The sequence below is a fragment of the Onychomys torridus genome, chromosome 16, assembly GCF_903995425.1.
Source record: "Onychomys torridus chromosome 16, mOncTor1.1, whole genome shotgun sequence".
Taxonomy (NCBI): Eukaryota; Metazoa; Chordata; class Mammalia; order Rodentia; family Cricetidae; genus Onychomys; species Onychomys torridus.
Genome location: NC_050458.1, coordinates 3,244,989 through 3,265,729, shown reverse-complemented (window position 1 = coordinate 3,265,729; position 20,741 = coordinate 3,244,989). Strand labels below are relative to the sequence as shown.

The 20,741-nt window shown below is 41.0% G+C and overlaps 1 protein-coding gene across 4 annotated transcripts in view; it reads right to left on the bottom strand.

Annotated features, from left to right (window-relative positions):
- Vps13b (vacuolar protein sorting 13 homolog B) overlaps window positions 1-20,741 on the bottom strand; it is a 553,125-nt gene that overhangs the window by 117,344 nt on the left and 415,040 nt on the right. For all 4 annotated transcript variants that reach the window (XM_036207944.1, XM_036207941.1, XM_036207943.1 and 1 more), the window contains exons 38-39: window positions 19,143-19,350; window positions 18,682-18,866 (exon numbers count right to left, since the gene is read on the bottom strand). In XM_036207944.1, the coding sequence (XP_036063837.1) occupies window positions 18,682-18,866; window positions 19,143-19,350 (393 nt within the window). The remainder of the gene's footprint in view (window positions 1-18,681; window positions 18,867-19,142; window positions 19,351-20,741) is intronic.

The window sequence follows — 20,741 nt, the reverse complement described above, 5'->3', positions numbered from 1 at the left end:
CCATCAACTCCTGAGTATAGGGTAGATTGGATAACACACACAGGCCCACACCATCAACTCCTGAGTACGGGGCAGACTGGATGATACACTTCAGCAAGGAATGAGCTTGGCTGACCTCTAGTACTTTTGGGTAAATGTCCCAGGGGAATAACTTGGACTCATCAAAATGAACTTGTCTGCAAACTTCTAAGGAATGAGTCCCAATTCTGGCCCCTGGCTCTTTCTGCAGACTGGTTTCCGGCTTTTATGCTGCACAGGCCTTTAGATGCTATCAGCTTGTCTCCTCAGTGCGTCTTCAAATCTCCCTTCTCTCAAAACTACTCATTACACTCCCTCCTAGAAAAGCAGAAGCCAAAAATAACCCCTTCTTAACCACTCAAGCTAAAAGGCACTTCTTTTTTGAACTTTGAAATCAGATACATAGATTTCTCACTGCACTTAAAAGCTGTGCATATGGATGGAACTTCAGTTTGTGGGCTTCCGGGACTCTGTGCTTCCCTGATGGTACATGGTACAGATTTGCACCAATTCCAGGTGGTGTGTATTAATTTCTTACCAGAAGTACCAAGAGGATCTCTTTGTCGTTAGCCTAATTATTCACTGGTCTTCATAGATCCATAGAGAAATGGCGACACATGTGAAGTCCAGGCTCCAGTGACTACACAGACAGGCTTTAATTTGGCCATCACTTTTAAGAGGCAGACTCAACAAATTAGACAATGTCTATTTCTTTTTGAGTTTCCACTCAGGCATGGTTTTCACTCAGTGAATACTATCTTAGGCACTGGAGAGCAAGGATAAATAGCACATAATCTTTCTTCTCAAGAAGGCAAAGTGAAGGATAGAATCAGTAATACAAAGAGACCCAGGTATTAGCAATGTTCTAAAGAAGTACAACTTGCCTAAGTCTGGTTGGATGTCATCCATGGTTTTCTGTTGAAGGGTCAAGAAATGAAAATACAAACACCCCCCAAAAACCAAAAAAACATAAACTCAAAGATAGAGAATGTGCCTGATTATCCTTGAGGCTCATAATAAGGCCTCACTTACCTTAAAAAATTTCCTTATGAATACAAAATGTATACCACTTTAAGTTATCACATTTCAAACATCCATATATCAAATTACCAAGAAATGACAAATGTTATTGGCACATGCCATAGTGAACTATCTTTGAAAAGACATGGATTAAATTTACTTAAGTGTAAAATCAAAAGATTAGCAAATATATTTTTTATTGTTACATGTGTATTAAATTTTGCTCACAAAAGTAAAAGTTCTTGGAATTTAAAAGCACTTCTTCAAATAGAATTAAATAAAGAGAATAAAACTAATTATTTTATCAAGAAAATCATATTCATAAGTGACCACCTCAACATTATACCCAAGTGGAATGCAAAAAGTAGTCATGTATATGATATATAGCATCACAAAATACATGAACGTCTTTGATAGTGATCATCATTCTTTGCCTATTTTCTGTCATATCAAATTTGCCTGAAATAATAGCTTCCAGTAGTTGGTCCCAGTCTTCACCTTATGCTTCCTTGATCTATCACCAGAGCAGCCCTACAGTGTAAAAAACATGCCTGCTGATGTCTCCGCCGGACATGTCAGAGCACAGCTCTGCTCACTTAGCTCACTTTCAGGTTCCAGGTGGCTAACAGAACAAGGGGTGCTCTCAAAGCTATTGCTAATTCTTAGGTCTTTAAATCAATTCTTCGGACATTTATAGAGAGGCAGGTTTTCTCAGTCAGAATGACTGTCTACCCTGACCACTGTTATTTGGTGGTGACCAATGTCCTGTTAAATAGATCATCATGTAGAAAGAATGTGATGTGGAAAAAATAGGTTTGGGAATATAATTATTTAGACAATTCAGTCAAATTCATAACATTATAAGCTACAACTAAAGCTACAGCTACAAGATTCATTTAGGTACAAAGTAGACTTTAGTGGGAGCTGCATCTGTTTTCCTAGCAAGATTCATTGACAGTAAAACAAAAGGATGAAGTAGAAAACTAATATAAAGTATGGCTAGAGGTAACAAGAATAAAAAAGAAAATACTGCCCAGCACTAGTGTCTACACAATGTTCTTAAGTTTGCATCGAGTGTAGAGTAACCAGGAGCCTTCTTGTCTCCCACTCCTCATCCCCAAACTTTCTGCCTCTTGGAATAAGTAACTCTTTACTGAATGGAAAACTAAACAAAACAAAAAAACTAACCAAACCTTACAAAGAACAAATTCCCCCTAATATAACCAATTCATAAAGTTTAGTATGTAACAAAATAAATCGCATTGAATTTAGAGACTTTTCCATGAATAAAAAACAATAAAATGGGGCCTAGTGAGGTGGCCAAACACTTTGGAGTGCTTCGTGCCAAGCCTGAGTACCTGAGTTTGATCACTGGAGCCCACAACTGGAACCAAGTCCTGCAAATTCTCCTCTAATCTCCACACATGCTGTGGCAAGTGTGTGCCCACACACACAATGACAGAGCAAATAAGCATAACAGAAATCTCAATAAAACAACAAGAACAGAATGGCTTACTTTAAGTATTTGGAAGTCTGGACATTTTTGACTTACACGTAATGTAAAAATACCTTGGAGGTTTTGAGTTCCATTTTAAATTATTAATATGCAAAAACTAATGATTTCAGAAATATCGGAACAATTTTAGTCATGAATAAAAATATAGGATTATAGAATCTTGACAGGTACAATCTGACATAGTTCTGAGGAAGTAAAAGCAGGTTTGCTCTCACTATGACATAATGAACTGACTTTTTAAAGTATGTCTTTCTAGTCACACACTTCATCGTACCTTAACAGTACATTAAGGCTTAATAGGTTGATGTGAGTAAGAAAAAAAAAATTTTTTTCTGGCTAAAAGCCAGATTCAAGTTGTTTTTTTTTTTTGTTTTTTGTTTTTTGTTTTTTTGTTTTTTTGTTTTTTTTAAACATATCTATTTCTAACTTCTGGCATGATTTTCTCTTTGGATGGAATCCCTGACAGACATCTGTATTTTGTAACTTTTCCTCCACTCTGGCTCTAAAGACAGACTCTGAGTTCTAGCCTAATAATCCTTCTCTACTTGAATTCATTAGTGTGAGAACCATAGGACTCAGAAGGAGGGTGGGAGGTCATACAGACAGCAACTTGCTGCTCTGGACAAGATAAACTCCAAGTCATGAAAACAAATGACATTTAGAGACTTGCAGGAACTTTTCTGTGATACACTTTCACTTTATGAAATGGTGTTTGCTGCACATCATGGCTTTATGCAAAGCAAGCTGCCACAAAGCTTACAGTTTTACCTCATTAAAGGGATGCTAACACTGAAATCAATCACTGGCTTGGATCTAAAGCTAGGGCTAGAAAGATACAATGTCTCTAGGACATTAGTCTTTATTTATTCATAATGATTCAACACTACTGTTACTGTGATTCTTTTGATTCCAGTTTGAATCTACCTTTATTAATTTCTCAGTATTTTAAAGCTAATTTTATATTAAACAATTCTCCAAATTTACAAGATTGTGTTACCTTACTTGTTACATGACCTGACGCTAATTAATCTTAAGCAAAATTCATGTCAGGGAGATACGGAATATACTTTATATGGGCAACAGCAAAGTCAGAATGCAGGTCAACTACAGCAAACCTTCTGGCTCTAAAGGGACTGCCTGTAATGCTATAACATACATGACTGGATTTAAGATCTCTGGGTAGGGAAATTACACAGTACATATTACTAGATGGCAGAACAGCTGCTGAAGAGTTCATGGGGCTTCTATATGACAGGTCACACCGGTCAATCTTCACATTGCTGAAAGTGAAATAAGCAGGCATGTTGTGCCTCCTACTGTGATGTCAATACTATGTTGCCTGTGAAATAACCTTTTGAAAATTCAATTTACATCTAATCAAGCTCTATACCAACTTCAAGATCACAAAAAGCATGAGGGATAAGGAAGGTGTTAAATAGTGTTACTACCACAACCAGTGATCCACAGCACAGAATATGAGATGTTCCAGGTCAAAGAATCCTTTTCCCCCGACGAATACATGGCATAGGAGGAGAGAACTATATAAATTAAAAGAGATATCAGAAATATATCAATCAGCTGGGCCGTGGTGGCGCACACCTTTAATCCCAGCACTCGGGAGGCAGAGGCAGGCGGATCTCTGTGAGTTAAAGGCCAGCCTGGGCTACAGAGTGAGTTCCAGGAAAGGCACAAAGCTACACAGAGAAACCTTGTCTCAAAAAAAAAAAAAAAGAAAAAGAAAAGAAAAGAAATATATCAATCAGTGCAGCCTGGTGTGTTAGTACACATCTGGAATTACAGTACTTGGGAGGTCAAGGCAGGAGGATTATCAAGAATTTGGGTGATAAAACAAGACAAGCAAGCAAGCAAGCAAGCAAGCAAGCAAGCAAGCAAAGAAGGAAGGAAGGAAGGAAGGAAGGAAGGAAGGAAGGAAGGAAGGAAGGAAGGAAGGAAGGAAGGAAGGAAAAGGGGAAGCCAAGGTGATGGTCCAGTTAGTGAAATGTTTGCTACACAGGCTTGAGGAACACATAAAAGAAGTTACCCATGGCAACATGCATCTGTAACCCTACTGGGGAGATAGAGATAAGAAGATCACCAGAACACACCGGACAGTCAGCCTAGCCAATCAGTGAGCTCTGGGTTCAGAGACAGAGCCTGTCTTAAAACATAGTGGAAAACAATAGAGGGAGATACTTGACTTTGACCTCTACCACCCACAAGAACACATACACAAACATGCATGCATGCACACATGCCAACACAAACACACACACCACACACACACACCACACACACACACAAACACACACACACACACACACACACACACACATGGGTGGGGGGGCAGGGAGGGAGGGAGGGAGGCAGAGGGAGAGAGAGAGGAATAAAAAAGAGAACTCTATAAATTAATGTAATCCATGAGCCTCAGTGGAATCCTGATTTGGACAAAGCAATTATGGGAACAAAATTTCATTACCACAGAGAGAATCCATGCTGAGTATTTGTAAGGAATGATATTGCATTTTGTTGGCTCTGAATAAGGCAAATCTAGAAATTCAATTGATGCTTATTTCAAAATCAGTGTAGCAGAACGCCATCTGAGAGTGTGTTAAAGTGCTGGTTGAGGTGAAGAGTCCTCTGAGATTGTTTAAGTCAGCTGATACCCCCTCTCTCTCTGACACACACACACACACACACACACACACACACACACACACACACACACACCACATCTCTCATCTTTCCACTGAAATTGGCCTTTTGACAAGAATTTCCTACAGCTAAGACCCTTCTGTATTCTCTGCACAAAAGCAACCAGACCAATAGATGACTCAAAAAAGAAACAAAACAAAAAAACAAAAAACTCTAGGAAGGACACCAGAATGGGTTCCACTGGTAGCCTAGAATCAACACATAATTCAGCTGTTTCTGTGGCATTCCAAGTATCTCACTGCTACTATATGGCTGATAAAGTCATGAGGAAATCATTGCCATCTGTAGTTACTGACTTATGTCTGCACTACTCAAACATTGTGACACCAACATTTAGAAAACTATGTGACACATGCTTTTGATTTAGATGAGTTTTATACAATGCAAGATGACCTGTTCAACAATAGTATAGGTAGCAAGACAGAAGAAATTCAAATATTATTTCCTAATTATAGAAGTAATACAATGCAGTACTGAGCAGAATACAGAATTTAAGTGGAAAAGAAGAGATGATTTTAAAAAAATGTGCTGTAGGAAGGAGTCTGCTGCTTGGGGACAGTATATATGGACTGGTAAATTGAGGCACACTGACCATATGTGAAGGCGTATTTTGGGAAAGACAAACTCATGCCCTGAAGGGCCTCCAATTGAGTAAGCCATAGCAGTCCGTCAGTCTATAAGTGCGCATCCATCTGAACTAGAGTCCTGGCTTTGCCCTTTACCAATGGTGGCCTGAGCAGCCTTCTTGACCTCTGTGAGCCTCAGCTGTCTTGCACACAAAGAGAGACAACCATGATAAAGCTAGAGTGGCTTCCACAGCACGAGCACCAAGGCAGTCCCTCAAAGTGGCCTGCACGATGCTGGTATCCAACAGTAAACCAGTGAATGGGAACAGAGAACTAAGAACAAGTAAGAAACGGCCTCTTCCAGTCCCAAGACCATAGGTTTGTTATTACTTGTCAAAGTTTGTTAGCCACTACACTGCAGCACATGGATATGGCCCAAACTCTCAGCTTACAGTGTGAGGTTCCAGGGGAAGGTATTTGGGCAGGACACTGTCCACCTGCAACAATTCCTACCCACTACTTGCCTGCTGGATGGGAATGTTTTTGTGGTTTTATTGCCAGTTCCTCATTCCCAAAATCTGCACTTTCTTTGTGTATGACTTCTATTTCATGGCCTCAGTTTTGATTCAACTCCTAAACTATTTCTTAGTAACTATTGTTGTTGCTGAACTGTCACAAGATTCCTAAGCTTGTGATAAACATTTTACCATCGCTCTTCTCCAGCCTTAAATTATAGTGTTCACTGAAGGACTCATCTCTCCCAGACCTCTGACTGCTCCCTATTTTCTGACTTTTCAAGCTCCCTTTAATGTAGCATTCTACCGTTAGTTACCCAGAACTGACCCAAAGAGTCATCTTTAATTTTTCTCTTCTATTACTGGCCAAGTGTAGGCACTGAAACTCTAGAAGCCTCTCATATACATATCCTCTTTCCCATTCCAACTTTTTGTCCCCAATATTATTCTTGAGTAACTGAAATGGATTTTGAGGGCTAGTGAGATGGCTCAGTGGGAAAAGGTGCTTGCCACAATCCTGGTGACCTGAGTTTGATCTCTAAGGGACATATGGTGCATGGAAAGAACCAATACCTGCAAATTATTTATGTGTGGAATGCACATGCCATGGTACACTTGTGCAGGTTAGAGGACAACTTTTGGGAGTTATATTCTGGGTTCCAGGGATTACATTCAGGTTGCCAGGCTTCCAGTAAGTGCCTTTACCCACTGGGCCATCTTGCCAGACCCAATTCCCTCTTTAAAACTAGGTGGTGGATTAAGAAGTTGGAAAGCATTCATTTCAAAATATATAACAAATGAACTATTCATCTGAATGGTGAATGTCTTTATAAAGAGGATAGGAAATGGATAAAGAACTTGTAGTTGGCAAAGCTTTTGAAACTTACTTGTCTTTCAACATCCATAGTCTAGGTAAGACAAGAGGCAAACTAGGGCAAGCCTTAGGTGAATGTGTTAACTGCTCACACTCAAACAGCCTCTCCCACATGCCAGACATGGTGTTAAGTGCTCTTCTCAGCGTTATCTATAGTTTATAGATCAGGGAGCCAAAGAGCAGAGAGGTTACATAACTTGCTCATGGTCATCAGCTTTGTGGAACCAGTCTTTATCCCCAAATCTGAGCTCCTAAAAATGGAGCCTCATTGGTGCAATCGTGATGCTTCTATCTTAGGAGCAATTGATATCTGTCTGATTAGACCTCCAGCCCACTCAATTAAAGGGAGCTCATGCCTAGTCCTGTAAAGCCTTGCCAAGATTCAGTGGCTAGAAATGTCATAAGCCCTAGAGGAAAACCTACTAACATTATATTGCTAAAGTAATATAGCTTCCAATTGCCTCCTACATACTCATCTTTATATAAATGTAGTTCTCATATCTCAAAGAAACTTTTTTTTTTTTTTTTTTTTTTTTTTTTTTTTTTTTTGCCAGCAGATAGAGACTATTAGAGAGATCCAAAATAAACCAACATGCAGAGACTAAGTACTGTAGGGTGTCCAGCCTCCAGTGGGAAATTCTAAGACAGCCCTTACACCTAAAGCTCAAGGGAACATTGCCACAGAGGATGCAGAAAGCCTTCAAGAGCCTGAGGACCTGGACAACTGCTGCAGTAAATAGTTTCTTCTGCACAGGACATGAATGTCGCTCCCATGAACTCTCAGAAGTATGACTGCCTGCAAAAGACTTGCAAAGACCACACCCACTGAGGTGCCAATGTGGGTGGTGAAAGACTTCACAAAGCCCCCCCGGAAGCCAACAGCTTCTGAGAGGAGCAGCAGCTTTACTTCTCTTTTCCAGGAGAGTCCCAATTCCAAGGGGGCAGCCCTAAACACATGCAAATACAGGCAACACTAAGGGGACCCAGTGGTGTGTATGTGCATCATGAATATGGAAGAGCAGGTCATGGAGAGAAGGAAGGAGGGTGGGAAGGATGCAGATATATTATGTAAATCCTCAAGTTAAAAAAAAAGGCCAAAGAAATGAGTATGATTTTTATTATGGATCTAAGAAGGAAAAATTCTATTTAGTGGAAACTAATTCATACACTATCTAGTAATATTTACTATTGCTTCATTAGATAGTTTTACACCCAAACTTTTTGTATTTTTGTGTATGTGGTACATGCACATGTATGTGTGTCCATGTACTCAGAGGCCAGAGGAAGATGCTGGGTGTCCTGCCCTATCACTCTGCAATTTACTCCTTTGAGACTGTCTCTCACTGAATCGTGAGTGAGGCTGGCAGCCAGCAAGCCCCAGTGATCCTGCTTCCTCTGCCTACCACTGTTCAGAGTTGCAGGCACCCACATAGCCATACCCAGCTTTTTATGTTGGCACTGGGGTTCAAACTAGAGGGCTCCTGCTTGTTCAACAAGAGCTCTTACCTGCTGAGCCATCTTCCCAGCCCCTCCCAAACATACTTAGTGCTGAATAGTAAACATCAAACACTCTAGTTGAAAGAAACAGCTCCCTCCTCCATCCTTAAGTGCAAGAGTCTTTAGTAGGAAGACAGAAAGAGGCTAAAAATTTCTATCACCAAATACAGTGACAGGACAGAGATGACTTCAGTATTATTCCAGTTTGCAAATGGTTTCCATTTACTCTAAAAGGACATCTTACCAACAGGCTCCTTCCCTGCTTCTTTCCTGAAGGGTAAGGAATGCTACCATTTAAAACTATTTACTGCTTTTTATTTCCAAAATCCCAGTAACTTAGAGTTTTATCTAATTCTACCTTAACAGATTTTTCACACAATGAACTAAAAAGTGAGTTTTCTTCCTGAACCACTGACTAGATGCTGCATCCCACAGTGAGATGGGGGTGGGGTGGGGGTGGGGAGCTCTGGAGTAAACAAAACAGAACTGGACATGGTCCTTGAGCTGCTTCTGTACCAGTGGGGCTGCTCTAGTCTCCCAGCATCTTCTCCTGCCTCTTCAGCAAGTCAATACCAATTTCCCTAACTAGAGGCCAAGTGACCCAACTCTGGACTCTGGATCTTGGCTGCACAGTAGTACAGGATGTGGGCATCAAGAAACAGCCTTAAGGAGGAGAATGGCTTCTGTTTGTCCTACCCTTGTCCCATGCTAGAGTAGGAATAAGCTACTTGAAGTTTGGGCAGCCATCTTGGACTATGCCAACATCCAGTGTTGGAGACAGCATGAAGCTGATGACGCCTAGACTGTAGGTATGTACAGACAGTCCTAGATTACCTACCTCAATGTTTCCCACTGGGAGGGGAGATGAGCTACTGTTTTGTTTGAGCTCTTGGTAATTTGCATTTTGTCACAGAGAACAAAACAGCTCCAGCAGTGTTTCTTGCATTACTGGGACCTTCAGCAGAGAATCACAGCTCATAGGGCCTGTAAATTTCCAGAGTCAAATCTCTGTGACTTAATCCACTTTTCTGAGGGAAGATGCCCAAGGAGACTTCCCTTGTCTCTGACATGAGGATACCACCAATCCCTCCACAGGGCTGGCTTCAGCTCTCTCATCCATGTGAGGCCTTGCAAAGTGAACCACACTGGCACATGGCACCCTTTATTTCCACAATGGGAATGCTCTCACGACATACTTCTCATTGCCTGACATCTGCCTGTCACCTTGACTTTAAGTTGCCAAAGACACATCTGTCTGTTTCTTCCTCTTTTTCTCTGTCAAAACTGCTTTCTTGGTTTATAACCTTGTCATCTCTGAGAGCCCTGGCAAGGTTCTCATTCCCAGTCTGTCTTCCCTTTCTCATTCCATCTTTACAGACCACTGGGCCAATCTACTCTAAGGACTGAACTGACAATGGCTCATGAAGCTATAAAGTAAAAGATGAATACCATGGTCTTTGTGTAGCTGAAGCAACACTACATAGGACTCGGAATCACAGGAATCTCAGTGAGAATCCTAGTTTTATCTCCTCCCCACTTTCTGAAATTACTTAACTTCTTAGACCTCATTTACCTTCCATCCAAAGTGGAGGTCACAGTCCTTATTTCATAGGTTACAGGGATAATGAAGAGACATGTCAGAAGTGGTAAATCTGGTGCTCTGTGCATACTAGGTGCTCAATGAATCCTCACGTCCTTTCCCTCAGCGGAATGGAAACAGACCAGCACACAAAGACCACAACCTTTCCCTCAGCGGAATGGATACAGACCAGCACACAAAGACCACAACCTTTCCCTCAGCGGAATGGACACAGACCAGCACACAATGACCACAACTCGTGCTCTTCTGCTCACCCCACCCTCGTTCAGCCTGTCTTTGTCAAATCAGACTATATTCTGTTTCCTAGAAATGTTAGGTTGAACTTCCTCTAATTCTGAACATACTTATTTTTTAATGGTACTGGGAACTAAACCCAGGGCCTCACCTATGGTAGACACGCACTCTATCACTGAGTTTTACATTCCCAGCCCTGATAGTGATTGTTAAAAGACCCTTTATCCCTTCTTTACTTCTTGAAATCCTACTTACTCACCATGGGCCACCTAGCTGGCCATCTCTTCCATGCAGTCTTGTTGTGGAGGCTTCAATGAGCTGGAAACTTGCTTTGCTAAGAGGCATACTCTCTGTTTCCCTTCCATCCTGGACAGGTTCTGCAGGCTTTGTTCTGTGCACTTGGCCCTCTTGGAAGTGACAGGACTTTAGAATACAGCTGGTGTCTTCTCACTACTCACAGCACCTAGGCCTGCCCTCCTCATCTCCATCTGCTGAGGCGATCACAAGTTCCTTGGGATCTATTCCTAAATTGGTCCAGACTTTCACAACACCACAAAAACAGAAGGAGTAAAAGTGTATTCAGGGAATTCTCTATTTGTATTTCCTCTTTTCATCCAAAAAAGGAGGCAGTGGCTTCTGGAAGTTACCACTCTGAGTAGCTCATCCAGCACTGCCCATCATCCACAAACATTTATTAGTATCCACTGGGTACACAGCTTTTCCCCTTCCCTCGAGTCCTAAGACTCTGACCCAGCTCCTCACTTCCTCCAGGCCTATCCAGGCTTTTTTTTTTTTTTTTCTTTCCATTTCTGCATTTCAACAACAATGAATCTCATATCTGGCTTTGAGCACTTCTAAAGATGATGGATAGGCACAAAGCCTTCTGGGACACATTAGTACAGCTGCCAGTGGGCAGGAGGTGCTTATAAAATAAAAAGCTCAGGATTCTGGGAACACATGTGCAATTCTAAGTGAACCACTCAATGCTGCTGAAAAGAAACACCTAAGACTTCTGTCTATTCTTAAGCTATGTGTAGAAGAGACAAATCATATTACATTGTGAATAATCCTAATCTCTGCGTGTTGGGTCCATGTGTTCTAGAATTATATGGAGATTGTAAAATTTTAGATTTTAGAGCAGTAAAAGTCTTTTATACTTTATTTTATAATATCAAGTATATATGCCTGACCTGGAATATATTTCACATAACTATAAAAAAGAAAAGAAAAAAAAATCATACAATTGTAAAATTAATGAAGCCTTAGTATGGTATCTAGATAAACAATGGGTTATATGCCATTTAGTAAACTAAAACCAAATCTATTGCTAATCTAGAGATATCAATAAACCATATTGTAAACTCAATTTTCTTTTCTTTTCTTTTTTTTTCTTTTTTTTTTTTTTTTGGTTTTTTGAGACAGGGTTTCTCTGTGTAGCTCTGTGCCTTTCCTGGAACTCACTTGGTAGCCCAGGCTGGCCTCGAACTCACAGAGATCCCCCTGGCTCTGCCTCCCGAGTGCTGGGATTAAAGGCGTGTGCCACCACCGCCCGGCGTAAACTCAAATTTTTAAAATTAAAAATGGTATGTAAAGTGCTGAAGCTGCATTATTGCCGTGAATCTGTGAAATTGCTATACCACACAGCCACTGGATTGGCCAATGCAGGCACTGATTTTAAGTTGCTGTGACAAGAAATGCCCTCCTGTGTGTCTTGAGTGACAGGAGACAAGAAATGCCCTCCTGTGTGTCTTGAGTGACAGGAGACCTTGTCTACAGAAGAGGCCAGGGGGATGGTGAAGGGATTAAAGTAGCAAGAATCGTTTTGGCAGGTGCAAGAGGAAAAGCTAGAAAAACACAGTAAAAACTCTATTTTTTTTCTTCCTCTCTGATTTCCTGTTTGAGAAAGAGTCTTCCTGAGCCCCTCTGTCAGGCTGGCCCTTCTCCCAGAGGTACTTCCCTGGCCCATCCACACCACCATGTTCTTGCTCTAGGGCCGCTCTCCTACTGACTCTTGATATTAACTCTCCCGACTGTTGCTCAAGTTGCCCTCACTGGAGTTCCTTCCTCATATTGGACATAATACCCAGAAACCACTGACGGTGGAGCTCTGAGAAAGGCATTGTCTCCTCTGGCCATCACTTTGTCAGCAACAGCATTCCATCCATTAATCACATGCAGATCCGGCATTCCCCAGAATTATTATGACACCAAAAAGCTACGAACACAAAAGATAACTTTCCCAGAAGACAGGGCTTCTTTTCTAACAATAAATTCAATGTTGTTCTTTTAAAAGATTTATGTCCTTAGATTGCCCAAAGGGGCTCCATGGAAACCCCAAACAAGCCAGGCTATTGCCAAGGCTAATGGCTGCTCTCCACAAAGTGATGGCAAGGTCCATTGCTGAAGACAACATCTATATAACCCCCTGAACACACAGGAGTCAAGCTAGTGCCTACCTAGAGTCTTTACCCCCACTGACTAGTGTTGATGGAACTGGAAGGTGCTCTGCACGCTCCCAGAGGAGAAAGGGAAACACCCACCTGAGCACAAACCTTGCGATCTACAATGGCGGCCTGTACACAAGACACCAGGTGCAACAGTGGCACTGAAGTGTGGGGTAACCAACCACTCTCAGATTGGATGTAAGGCCCACTGAGAAGGAACCCATCCCTGACATGCTCAGGTGGGGTAACCAACCACTCTCTGATTGGATGTAAGGCCCACTGAGAAGGAATCCATCCCTGACATGCTCAGGTGGGGTAACCAACCACTCTCTGATTGGATGTAAGGCCCACTGAGAAGGAACCCATCCCTGACATGCTCAGGTGGGGTAACCAACCACTCTCGGATTGGATGTAAGGCCCACTGAGAAGGAACACATCCCTGACATGCTCAGGTGGGGTAACCAACCACTCTCGTTTTGGATGTAAGGCCCATTGAGAAGGAACACATCCCTGACATGCTCAGGTGGCACAGAACCTGAGACAAGATAGGCCAGAGACAAGGGGAAAACCAAACTACTATTCTGTTGAAGCAACACAGCAGTAAAATGACTAACAACATTTTACAACTCTCATAGATCAGTGCCTTGCTCAGCCACCATCAGAGAAGCTTCCTCCTGAGTAGATGGGAACAAAAACAGAGACCTATAATTGGACATTGTGCAGAGAGAGACCTTGGAACACTCAGTCCCAAATGGGATGTCTCTATCAAATCCCTCCCGTCAGGGCTCAGGGAACTCTGTGGAGGAGAGGGTAAAAGACTGTAACAGCCAGTGAGGATGGAAGACGCCAGGAGAACAGCCTTGCAGACACCAGGACTGACACACCTATAAACTCACAGACTGAGGCAGCACGCACAGGTCTGCACCAGAGGAGGTTCCAGCTCTAAGAGGGGAAGCGGACACAAGCTGCCATCCTTAACCCAGAAGCTATAGCCAAATGATAATCATTTGCAAGTGAAAACTTCATTTTCTTCAATGGAGTCTCACTGGGTATACAAACCACACTTAAAGACAGGTCCTAGAACCAGCAGTAATGGCCAACAACAGGAAAACAAACAAACAAACAAAAAACAAAAACAAAAAACTCTCAATGGTATTTTTTGAGGTTATTTTTGTCTCATACTGCTTTGGGGGTTTTCCCCCTTCCAGGTCCTTCTTTAAATTTGTAAAGAGCTCATCTCTCTTGCATTTACTTTACTGATTTAAAGCTACTTAGGCATATTATTGGATAATTATTTTATGATAAAGGAAAAGGATAATTTTCCTTTCTTTTTCCCCACATTTCCCAATAGGGTAGGGCTCACTGTCACTCAGGTAAACCATCCAGAATATTCTTTTCCCAGATTTTTATGTAGAACACAGGCTTTGTGATCAGACGGATGGGTGTGAAATTATGACTCCCTTACTTATAAATTCCGTGATTCAGGAACAGTTCATTAATTGCTCTAGGTCTCAGTTTACCCAACTATAAAATGGAGACGATGCCCATTTCGTAAGAAATTACTTTGTTATTCATTCAATGGGGCTTCACTTTGATTTTTACAAACTAATTTTTCTGAGGCTGGAGAGATGGCTCAGCAGTTAAGAGCACTTGCTGCTCTTCCAGAGGACCTGGGTTCTTTTGATGGTTCACAAGTGCCTGTTAACTCCAGATTCAGGGGATCTGGCACCCTCTTCTGTCCTCCTTAGATACCTGCACTCACATGTGCTCATTCCCTATAAAGATATACATAATTAAAAATGGGTTTTCAGAAAAAGAAAAACCAATTGTCCTGACTTTTAAACTGGATAAACAAAAGAGAACTGGGCACAAGCACACTGACTTCTTCAGCAGAGGATTCTCTTTCTCCCTCATGATAAACAAACGAAACATCAACCTTGCCTTTTCCTCCTGCCCCACCCCACCCCTGTGCACAAACCTTTAAGAAATTACAAACATGGTTGTTGTTTTTTTTTCATAGAAGAATTATGTACCAAACTCTGAAGATTTCAAGGGCAAAATTAAATGGGAGGAATAAATTTGTCATTAAAAGATGTCAAAGCACTTTCCTGGTTAAAGGCATTTTCAAGGGGCTGGAGATACAGCTCAGTGGTTAGGAGTACCCACTGTTCTTCCAGAGGACCCGAGTTCAACTCAAGGCACCCACATCAGGTAGATTACACTTGTCTGTTTAGCTCCAAGGGGTTTGATGCTTCTGGCCTCCACAGGCACCAGCACTCAAGTGTATATACCCACACGCAAAGATAAACACATACATATAACTAAAAATAACAAAAATAAACTTTAAAATACTTTAAAGAGGCATTTCCTAATTTTGATTTTGTTCCACCAGTACTGTACTCTTGTTTTCTCATTAATATGCTGCATACAATAATCAGTCAAGCTAAATTATTATCCTCTCCCATTAAAAAGTAACATAATGGATCTATATAAAGATTAAAATATTCATCCAGGTATGGTGGAAGATGCCTTTAAGCCTAGAATTTGGGAGGCAGAGACAGGCAATCTCTGTGAGTTCAAGCCCAGTCTTATATATAGCAAGTTCCAGGTTAGTCAAGGCTGTACAATCCGGTCTCTATATACAGCAAGTTTCAGGTTAGCCAAGGCTGTACAGTGAGACTCCATCTCAAAAAAAAAAAAAAAAAAAAATCCATTGCCAAGTTCAGAAAGTAGACTTTCCACATTGGAATCCTTAAAAGATGCAGTGAGGCGAGAGAAAAGGAAACCTGAAAACTGCCACATAAAATCGTAATTGCAGGAAGTTCTTCCACTTAACTCCATTTAAAACAACACACCTTTCAGGTTGGTGATGTTCCTTTAACCCCAGTTCTTATTATACCATATACATCATCATTTTAGTTTACTTAACAGACCCCAAGTTTGTTGACATTAATATTATAACCTTAAAATTTATGTGATAAAATTATAAATGGACACAAAATAAACTCATTGTTTCTATAAACATTAAATTCAGAGTTTTCATTTAGAACCTATTTAGATAAATAGGCATGTTCCTATATGTTCCATTAAAATTTCAAAATAATTTTACTAAGGAAATATGAATAACTTGTTTCTAAACCCAACTGGTCATGAAGAAATGATGGGATGCCAGCCTATAAATTGAGAGTCAGAAGCTTAAGTTTTTAGTGAACTTAAGGTCCTGAAGGAAAAACCCAACCAAACTCAATTCTATGTTAGACTAAGGCCAACAGATTGACTTATCCTGGTAATCAGGAACCAGTCTCTGTTAGGGAAAATGATCTTGGCAGAATATTTAATCAGCTCACAAGAGCCTGTGTTATGTAATGTGTTCACGACAGATGACACCACTGAAGAACAGCATGCTACATCAAGACACAGCTCAAGTTAAAAATCAGTGTGCATGCTTTATCACCAGTGTGCTAAACCATGCAATACTTCTGCATAGCAGGAAGCAGGAACCCAGGCATCCATGTATTTACCACAAACAATTTTTTGAACAGCCCTATTTAATATAAGGAATAGAGTAATAAGTTATACGATCCTTTTCTTGAGATACTTAATCTAGAAGGAAAGAAAGTGTAGAGGAATGGGGCAAAGTGAAAAGCAGCATCAAAGTGGTGGATCAACATGCCACGACTCCAGGAGGATGAAAGCACATTTGGACATGCTGTCTGAGAACCTTTCAAGGGACAGATAGAACAGTAGCTATTCCAAGAGTAGACAGGACTTCAGTTTTCAGGAAAGCAGAAATTGACAGGGTGCTGGCTTATTTAGTTCCTATCATCATCATCATCATCATCATCACCACAAATTAGAGTCAAGAGGGAAGAGAGAACCTCAGTTGAGATATTACATAGATGAGATTGCCTGTGAGTATGTCTCTGGGGCATTTTCTTAATGGCTAAGTGATGTAGGAAGTTCCAGCCCACCGTGGGAAGTACAGCTGTAGTCAGGGAGGTCCAAGTTGTGTAAGGAAGCTGGCTGACCATGAACCAGGAGACCAAGCAGAAAGCAGTGCTCCTCTGTGGTTTCTGCTTCAGTTCCTGCTTGAGTTTCTATTCCGATTTCTCCCATGGTAGTCTGTGACCCAGAATTGCAAACTGAAATAAATCTGTTCTGCCCCAAGTTGTTTTGATCATGGAGTTTATCATAACAATAGAAACCAAACTAATAAACAAAAGAAAAATGGATAGTTAAAGCTGGTTTGGGGAATATTGAATAGGTTAGTTTAACTAAAGCATATCCCATGTCCATGGCCTGCCAGGCTATCATAGCAGGCATAGCAGGGTGACAGAGTCACTGAAGATTTCCCTCAGGGAGTCATACGATCCATCTGTTCCTATAGGATTCTAAAAGGCTAGGTTGGATGGGAGATTGGAGGCTGAGATAACATGGAGAAGTCTCATAATTATCTGCAGGTGTTTGTGTGAAGTGAGTAGAGAAGAAGAATTAATATTTAGGACCTCACTATATGTAAAGTATTCATTTAAGCATATTAACTGTAACGTCCCAGTTACTGTAATAGCCCATAATTACTTTGAAAGTAACATCAACTGTTACTTTTGGTCAGGAAATTGAAACTTTAGGAGAACAAAGTTTGCCTAAGGAGACCAAGTCAGTACACAGAGGGACAGGGGAAGAGATGTCACAGCACACAGTATGTAAGTGTGCACTGTACCACATTGACCAAGGGCACCCTCTTCACACTTTCCTCCCACTCAGGATCAGCCATCAACATCAAACCTGAGCCTCCAGCACAGACCTCGAGACCTCACAATAATGGCAGTGACAACAGGAAGGCCCCTTTGGAAGACCAAGTAGGGAGACTCTTCTACCCCTCGACAACCAGAGACGTTTTTCGATAGACTGAGCTCCCAGCACATGAGAGTGGGTCAGCTGCCTCCTGACCCACAGGAGCAACTCTGGGCCTGGCACTTTAGGTGCCAAGGAGAACATCTCAGTTGATCCAAACCTGTGACCAATGCTACATACTTTCTGTTCTCAACTTCTCCAAGGAAACAAGACAATTTGTATGATTCTAAGACTGCAACCTAAGAGTTGTTCCTATCTATAAGACCATTCCAGGCCCAAGTTCAATTCTGCTGCGCGTTGGCAGAATAAGAGGACAGCTCCAGGATCTCAGGAGATGGCATCAGGGCATCTCTCCCACCTGTCATGTCCTGTTCCTTTATCCTTACTGGGAATTCCACACTACTCTAGATACAGAACCCATATTGTGAACTTTAGAGCAAGCTCTCTTCAGCTTACAGAAACCACAGCCTTATCTTGTCGCCTAGGCCAGCATCTCCGATTCTGAACTCTGCCTACACTTTGGCTCCTTACGTTTTTTTTTTTAAGTTAGAAAACATTACAGAACCTGATATTGACTCTGGCTTCTGAGAACTGGCGAGCTTCCTACATGCTACCTGGGCACCTGGAACCGTCCAGATCTGCATTACTCTAGCTGGGTGGTCCAGAGACATCAAAAGAGCTCTCCTTTTTATACATGTATGCATAATACAGTACTCAAGTGAATGTACTTATGTAGTAAGTATGCTCTAAATATTTTTTTTCCCCTTACTGAATGGTCAGCATTTCCTCATACTGCTTTTATTTTAGAAAGAAAAACCAGCCACTACACACCTGCAGCACATCACCCAGGTCTGCTGTGCTGATATCTGGGTCCTCTGTGGTGTTGAAAGGCACAGGAGTTATTCGCACAAGGGTGAGCACTCGAGGTTCTGGATACCTCCATAACATCATCCCTGGGCTCTCTTCTGTTTCACTATAAAACAAGACTTCATGGGTACCAGGGAGTTTCAAAGGTTCTGCCAGACAAAAACAAAATTGCATGTTTTATAAAAGGAACATGTTGATTTCTCAGAAAGAGAATAAAAGACAATCACATAGAGAAAGAAACTGATGAGTTTAAAGATTTGAGATGGGAAAAGTCAACTTTAAAAGAGGAAATGACTGGTATAGATGACTTTCATACTCTAAGTGTGGATGGATGTACATTCTAGGGCTCCACAGTGCTACTCAGTAAACTCATTTCAAGTGCACCTGGACATATGTACTCTTATGCTGACACTGTTTGTACTTACCAGCATCCTGTATGTACTGAAAGATGCCTGTCCGCAGGTCATCTGAACTCTGTTCACTTTTAAAAGCTGGCATCTTATCCATGGGAGATGGCATTTGGGGTACTGATTCAGGAACCGGCACTTGGAACTTTCCCTCCTCCTTAAGATACCCACTGAATAATTCATGCAGAAGGGCCAGGCAATTCAAATGTTCCTGACCCCAGAAGACCTTCAAAGGGTATGAAATATTTACAGTCTTTAAACATTATCTTTAGGATAATTAGGTACAAATCATATTTGAATTAATGTGAGACTCTAATCATGTTCAGTATGATTACTGATAATAAACTATAATTTCCAAGACATAATAATTTGTTGCTTGAAATTCTAATATTTGAATAAATACATAACAGCAAGAAAGTCATAATTCAGATAGTGTGAATAACAGTAAACTTTAAACTTTAGATTAATGATGATATTCCATTGGTGCGAAGCATTATTTGTGAATTCATTTAACAGTGGAAAAAGAACATTTCTTAAAGTCCAAGATTAGGACACATAGATTCTCTAGGCCAAATATTAATAAAATGATAAAAAAGCCTTGTGGAATAGCTTCTTCCATTTGTCATGAGATCAAATAACCCTGATCAAGGCTGCTTTCTAACAAGAGAGAAAGGAGCTGACCAATGGACTTGAACTTACAAGGTTCTGAGTCTGTGCTCAGTCAGACTGTCTACCTACACCCCAACTCTGACAATCCAGTGTACAGTGTGAGGAGTCTTGGAGCCCAAGGACACAGAGCTCCATAACAGTTGTATGACTGCGGGGCACAGTGATTAATGGCAAGTGGCTAGGATGCAGCGAGGATAAACCTCATTTGTCTCTCAGTACTGTTCTTAATGTGTACTTTCCTGCCTGAGAAAAGGTAGCACAGTCGAAACTCACCGTGAAGCAGTGCACATTTAAAAGGTTAGTGACAGAAATAAAAGCCTCTGCAAAGTCACAAGTAATTTCTTTGTAATCCCCTAAAATGTGGCTCATGTCAGTAGAAAGCGTGAGAAGTTGAAAAATTACAAGTTTTTGATTATTTTAAGAAATTCATATTTAATATGGTCCCTTTACTAATAAACTTGTCACTTCAATTTTCTATCATTGTGAATCTCACAACGTTTTTGATCTCTAACAATCTTGAGGGACATGAAATTGCATAAGGAAGTTATAAAATAGTCATAAAATAGGATAGAGAATCTCACGCATTCCATATCTAGCAATAGGCACATGAATGAGAGGTTGGGGTGAAACATCAAGTTTTAATCGAGCATCATATACCTAAGGAAGGACAGCTATGACACAGCTGAGTGTCTCGGTGACACTGGATCTGACCCAGCCGACTGCTCTATAATTAGAAACTCCACCTACTGAAAAGTTTCACCAGACATTTCCACTCTCAATCATACAACCAAGAGAAACAAAAATGTATGTCCATGGAAACTTGTCTACAGACGTTCACAGAAGCATTATTCGGAAATAGTCCAAAGTGGAAAGATACCCAAACTCTCTCAACTGATGAATGAGAAGATGTTCTAAGGCTGACCATGATGATAATGAGCATAAAATCCT